At 40.6% G+C, this 6664-nt stretch overlaps 2 protein-coding genes across 2 annotated transcripts in view; both read left to right on the top strand.

Moving 5' to 3' along the window:
• Window positions 1-749: 749 nt before the first annotated feature.
• RPL28 (ribosomal protein L28) overlaps window positions 750-6664 on the top strand; it is a 111277-nt gene continuing 105362 nt past the window's right edge. The window contains exon 1 of the mRNA XM_053451483.1: window positions 750-755. The gene's annotated coding sequence lies outside the window, so the exon portion shown is untranslated. The remainder of the gene's footprint in view (window positions 756-6664) is intronic.
• LOC128469660 (visinin-like) overlaps window positions 4515-6664 on the top strand; it is a 56568-nt gene continuing 54418 nt past the window's right edge. Inside the window, exon 1 of the mRNA XM_053451480.1 lies at window positions 4515-5092. Coding sequence (XP_053307455.1) covers window positions 4712-5092 — 381 coding nt within the window. The 5' untranslated portion in view covers window positions 4515-4711. The remainder of the gene's footprint in view (window positions 5093-6664) is intronic.

Genomic DNA, 6664 nt, shown 5'->3' with positions numbered 1-6664 from the left:
ATGGGTTTTCCTCAGGAAGATCATGCCAAACGAATCTTATTGATTTTTTTTGATCGGGTGACTAAAGTAATTGATCAAGGTGGTGCAGTAGACATTGCGTATCTGGATTTCAGTAAGGCCTTTGACACTGTGCCACATAGAAGACTTATAAATAAACTGCAATCTCTGAGTTTAGATCCCAATGTTGTTGAATGGATTAAGGAGTGGCTGAGTGACCGACAACAGAGGGTTGTAATCAATGGCGTATATTCAGAACAAGGTCTTGTTAGCAGTGGGATACCTCAGGGATCTGTACTTGGACCCATTCTCTTTAATATTTTTTATTCGTAATATTGCAGATGGTCTTGATGGAAAGGTATGTCTATTTGCTGACGACACAAAAATGTGCAACAGGGTTGATGTTCCTGGAGGAAGAAGCCAAATGGCAAATGATTTAGGTAAACTGGACAAAATGGTCAGAGCTGTGGCAACTGGCATTTAATGTGAATAAATGCAAAGTAATGCACCTGGGGCATAAATACCCAAGGGCAGAGTATAGAATATTTGATACTGTCCTAACCTCAACGTGTGAGGAAAGGGATTTAGGGGTAATTATTTCTGAGGATTTAAAGGTAGGCAGACAATGCAATAGAGCAGCAGGTAATGCTAGCAGAATGCTTGGTTGTATAGCGAGAGGTATTAGCGGTACTTGCAGTATTGTGTACAGTACTGGAGACCGTATCTCCAGAAGGATATAGAAATGTTGGAGAAAGTTCAGAGAAGGGCTACTAAAATGATTTATGGATTACAGGATAAACCTTACCAGAACAGGTGAAAGGATCTTAACCTATATAGCCTGGAAGAAAGACGTGACAGGGGGGATATGATAGAAACATTTAAATACTTAAAGGGAATTAACAAGATAAAGGAAGAGAGTTTATTTAAAAGGAGAAATACTACCACAACAAGATGACACAGTCATAAGCTATAATTTTAATGGTAACATCAGAAAATATTACTTTACGGAAAGGGTAGTGGACACATGGAATAGCCTTCCAGCAGAAATGGTAGATGTTAATACAGTAAAGGCATTTAAGCAAGCATGGGATAGGCATAAGGCCAAGCTAGATAAGGGCGGGTACTAAGGAAAGTACTCAGAGGTTGGGCAGACTGGATGGGCCTACTGGTTCTTATCTGCCATCACTTTCTATGTTTCTATGTATTAATATTGGTTGTATACAAAAAACAAAGATATCCTAGGACATAGAAGGATCACATGACGTCATACATGTGTCTGGCTGACAAGTGAGTAGGCGCATGATCGTGCATTGTAGGGTAGGACATGATGCAGACTACCTCGAAGTTGGCAATACAGAGGAGGTAGAGTGTGAGAGAGCAGCCTGGAGTCAGCTGACAAAGTCCTCACATCCAGTGGCGGAACTACCGGGGTCGCAGGGGTCGCGACTGCGACCGGGCCCTGGAGTTCTGCCAGTCAGGGGGGCCCAAGGGGTGCCGAACGGTTGCTGAAAACGACCGGTCGGCAACTCTTGGCCTCCCCTGACTGACAGAAATCCAGGATGCCTCTGCTCCCTGCTGATGCCGCCGCCGCCGCCACCGCTGCCTGCCTCCGCCGCCGCCTGCCTCAGTGCTGCCCAGAGTGCAGTGTTGGGAGCGTGAGGCGTTTGTCTCGGGTGCCGGCGCTCTGCAGTGAAGCCCCGGCACCCGAGACAAACGCCTCACGCTCCCAACACAGGAGTTGAAAGTAAGTGACCTACAAAGGGAGAGGGTAGATTGTGAGAAGGGGGGGTAGGGAGGGAGAGGATAGATTGTGAGAAGGGGGGTAGGGAGGGAGAGGGTAGATCGTGAGAGGGGGGGTTAGGGAGGGAGAGGGGAGATTGTGAGAAGGGGAGTAGGGAGGGAGAGGGTAGATCATGAGAAGCGGGGTTAGCGAGGGAGAGAGTAGATCATGAGAAGGGGGGTTAGGGAGGGAGAGAGTAGATCATGAGAAGGGGGTAGGGAGGGAGAGGGTAGATAGTGAGAAAGGGATAGATGGGTTGGGGGGTGGGGGGCCCCTTAACAGATTCTCGCACCGGGGCCCTGAGGTTTCTAGTTACGCCCCTGCTCACATCTGAGAAATGGGAACACATGTGTGTTCATAATTGAACTACAATAATAACCTGTGCAGATCGACCAAAACACTTTGGATTACATTTTCGCCCAACAAATGTTGTTTCTCGCCCCTTCATTTCAGACGGAGTTTGGGGGACTTTCTTCATTCAGAAATGAAATTCGTTGTCAATCATCCATACTCACACTCTTTCAATGTCTTCCCATCTTCTTCGTATCAGCTCCATTAACCAAGCCTTCAGGAGCACATCTGAAAAAGGTTGGAAATCCGTGCACACCCTCTCCCCCGAGAGGAATGGAAGGAAGCTGTCCAATGTAATGAATTACCAAAATGGGCCAATTACCGTATTTGTTCAATTATAAGACGACCCCCCAAATCTGAATATTAATTTAGGAAAAAAAGAAAAAGCCTGAAAATAAGACGACCCTATAGGAAAAAAGTTTTACCAGTAAATGTTAATTCATGTAAAAAAATTTTTTTTAATAAAAGCTATGACTGAGAAAATTTCCTTCTATTTTCCAACCTGCCCCCCCAGTTATGCACATCTGCCCCAGAAATGCCTTATACCCCCTATATGCCACTGTGCCCCATGATATGCCTTTTAACCCTGTATGCCACTGTGCCCCATGATATGCCTTTTGACCCCCTATGTGCCACTCTGCCTCCAGAAATGCCTTATACCCCTATATGTCACTCTGGCATTAAGGGGGTTAAAAGGCATATTATGGGGCAGAGTGGAATATAGGGAGGTTTAAGGCATTTCAGGAGGCAGAGTGGCGTATAGAGAGTTAAAAAGGCAGTTCTGGAGACAGAGTGGCATTAAGGGGTTAAAAGGCCTTTCCCTAGAACACTCTGCCTCCACAAAATGCCTTATGCCCCCATTTACCCCCCCCAAACTTACCGGTGCTTCTGACTCTCCTGTCATGCAGCCGGGGCAGTGTGTAGATGTCTACAACTGTCTAGATGTCTAGACAACTTATGCTGCAGCCAGAAGGAGATGTGGCTAGCAGCGGGGGTTGTCTGCGTCCATCGCGCAGACCTTCCCCGACTGTCAGAGAGAATTCCCCGCACCGGTGCGGGGAACTCTGATCTTTGACAGCCGGGGAAGGTCTGCGCGGCGGGGGGGGAGGAGACAGGAAGATCCAGGTCCCCTGCAGCTGCGGGGGATCTGGATCTTAGTTGTCTCATAGTCAGACTTATTTGAAGTCTGATTATAAGACGACCCCGATTATAAGACGAGGGGTATTTTTCAGAGCATTTGCTCTGAAAAAAACCTCGTCTTATAATCGAGCAAATACGGTATATTAAAATAAAAATTCATATTAATCCAAATGCACAAGTCTACTACTAAAATAGAGGAGAGGGTGTCACAAGCTTATGCTAGAATACTGCATTATATATAAAGATTTAGTGTACTCATACTTGTAGTTATAAGCATACTAATGTATATTATATTAAAGTATGCTACAGCCGTATAAGTACATAGTTAACTAAATGTGTGCTTTGTTGCTTTTTACATACTAAAATATACAGTACAATATTATATTTGAGGTCTTGCAGGTGTCTTTTCCATAAACAAGATTCATAATAAACAACATGACATGACAACAACAAGTTGCATGTCAAGACAAAAGCGAGTTAGGGGGGTAGCACTGCAATTACTGAGAGACTGTATCCCATGGGTGATATATATATATATATATATATATATATATATACACGATGCAGTATGCAGCGACACATTTTTTATTGGACTAACGTAATATTTAAAAGACAACCTTTCGAGAGTTATCCTCTTTTTCATGTCTGAAGAAATACTAACCAACATGACAGAGGTTACCACTTGAAACAAGTGATGGTGTTAGAGAAGGGTGGGTTGAGTGGGGTGTCATAAATGATGGGCCAACTATCTGCTAATACTGATATGGACTGCATTATAGTAGCCTACACAAAAGGATAACTCTTGAAAGCTTGTCCTTTAAATATTACCTTAGCCCAAAAAAAAGGTATCATTGCATACTGCAATACTCTCTTTTCTCGACATCCTGTTTACTGGACTAATATGGCTAAACCCATTTACATATATAGATAGACATACACAGTATATTCAATACACAATTACACAAAATACAATTTGGTTTACAAATTGTGTAATACAAAATGTGCTAATTATAGTAGTCTACCGAGACAAAATGTCATCAGCCACTACTATCTATATTTTAAAATTACTTTATGCTACAGGGAATTACTATGAGCTCCTTAGGCTGTTCATTAAATAAATTATTTTTCATATGATCAGCCTTTTGTGGCATCAGCACGCGCAATACAGTAACATCTACAGAACGTCAAATGTCTAAATCTACTCAGGACAGAAATCTCCCTTCATTAAAAAGATAAAGCTTTGTTAAGCCCCTTTCTCAGACACTCTAGGGTTGGCCACTTGCCTCTGATGCAACAGTCACGTAAGAGTCTATATAAGAATAGATGCATATATTTAACATCTCCTCATTCTATTAAGAGCAAGGTCATTCAAATATTCTGTTAAAGGAAGAAGACAGAAGAAAGCACAAAGAAGTTATAAGAAAGCATAACAACATCTTAACCATGGGGAACAGTAAGAGTGGAGCTCTTTCCAAAGAAATACTTGATGACCTAAAAATGAGCACACGTTATTCAGAAGAAGAACTCTGTAAGTGGTATGAGAGTTTTAAAAAGCAATGTCCAGATGGCAAGATTACACGCACAGACTTTGAAAAGATCTATGCCAATTTTTTTCCAAACTCTGACCCCAAGACATATGCCAGACATGTTTTCCGTAGTTTTGATACCAACAATGACGGCACATTGGACTTCCGGGAGTATATCATCGCACTTCATCTTACCTCTTCTGGAAAAACCAATCTCAAACTAGAGTGGGCATTTTCCTTGTTTGATGTTGATAGGAATGGTGAAATCAGCAAAGTTGAAGTTCTTGAAATTATTACAGTAAGTAACCCTTGGCATTTCAAATTCCTATTTCATTTATGTAGCTCATACAGTTTGTACAGACAAACTAAAATGACAGAGGAAATTGTCTGACAGTAATGTTATCAAAAATATTATAGGCAATTAAGGATCACAAACCGGCTATGATAGGTTACTCTATGGGTCTCTGCTAGAAAAGGATGTGGCTGTGGCTATTTTTTTTACCATTTTTCAAAAGAGACTAATCTACACCTCTAAATCTAAATCTAAATGTGTCTCAACCGTCTGTCCACCTTTTTTGTCTGGTAAGACTAATGCGAAGTACAAAGGCTTATGCGAAAACACTAAGTACATTATATCATCAATTAATGACAGCTGCTTACTGTACTAAATTCCATACACTTTTAGGTTCAATGCTTTCTTACAGGCAAAAGTACACATGAAAAAGTAATAATAATAGAATTATTGATGATAAACCAGGTCCAATACTCCCTTTGTATACAAAAAATAATGTATCTGCAAATATATTCATTAGCTTTACCTAGTTAGCTTTACCTAGTTATGAATTGATGCTCCATATTAATCCCTATATTAATCCCTAATATTAATCATTAAAACCCCACTTTATTCTGACTTGTATTTAATTTTTTTTACTCATCTATTAAAGCTGATAAGAGAAAATGCGAAATAGATTCTAATATTTAGTTCAGAAATACCCAATGATGAATGTTTTTTTGCAATTGATAGGACAATAAATACATGTAGCCTATTGCTATTTTAAAATATATTTTTTTCCATTTATCATTTTCATCTCTGAGTCACCCTCCAGATGTACATAGCCTTCAAAAGTAGATCAACCCATTCAACTTGTGGTATTTTAATGCAAACATTTTACCATCAATCTTTGTGTAAGTTTGACAAGAAGTAACATTTTCGGTATTTTTTTTCACACAGATTGCAATTCAGGTATACATGTACTAAGAATATAGAGGATTACTTGCATACATAATGTAACAAATACATATTCAGCAACATCTCCAGAATACAGTGATAACACCCATGCATAGGTTTGTCGGATTGTTTGGGGACAAAAAGACCAAATTTTTAAACGTGTATTTCAGGTTTTTTTTAACATGGACTTTTGTCATCTTGTGCCCATGTCCTATTTGGGACATCTTTAAAGCCGGCCTATTCAATTAACCCCATCAAACCATTTTTTTTTTAAACTGGACACCTCAGGGTATTTCAAATGCTGGTATTTAAACATTTTACATGCACTAATTATATCACCAGCCTTGGTCAGGTATAAATTTACAGCTCCTGGTACACATCACTGCCAAATAAATGTGTTCAGTAATATAACCTGGGAACAGTGATACCAGCCATTCATAGGTTTGTTGGGTTGTTTGGGGGGCTATAAGGCCACATTTGGGAGGTGCTCATTTCTCAATATGGAACTGGTTATCCTGTGCCCATGTCCTATTTGAGACATCTTTAACCCCTTCATGACAAAGGCTGATTCTATTTTTTGTACCCTTCGTGACAATGGCTGTTTTATCGTTTCTGCGGTGTTTGTGTTTAGCTGTAATTTTC

The sequence above is a fragment of the Spea bombifrons genome, chromosome 12 (assembly GCF_027358695.1).
Source record: "Spea bombifrons isolate aSpeBom1 chromosome 12, aSpeBom1.2.pri, whole genome shotgun sequence".
Lineage (NCBI taxonomy): Eukaryota > Metazoa > Chordata > Amphibia > Anura > Pelobatidae > Spea > Spea bombifrons.
Note: the sequence above shows the minus strand (reverse complement) of the source record. Positions and strands in the feature narration are given on the sequence as shown.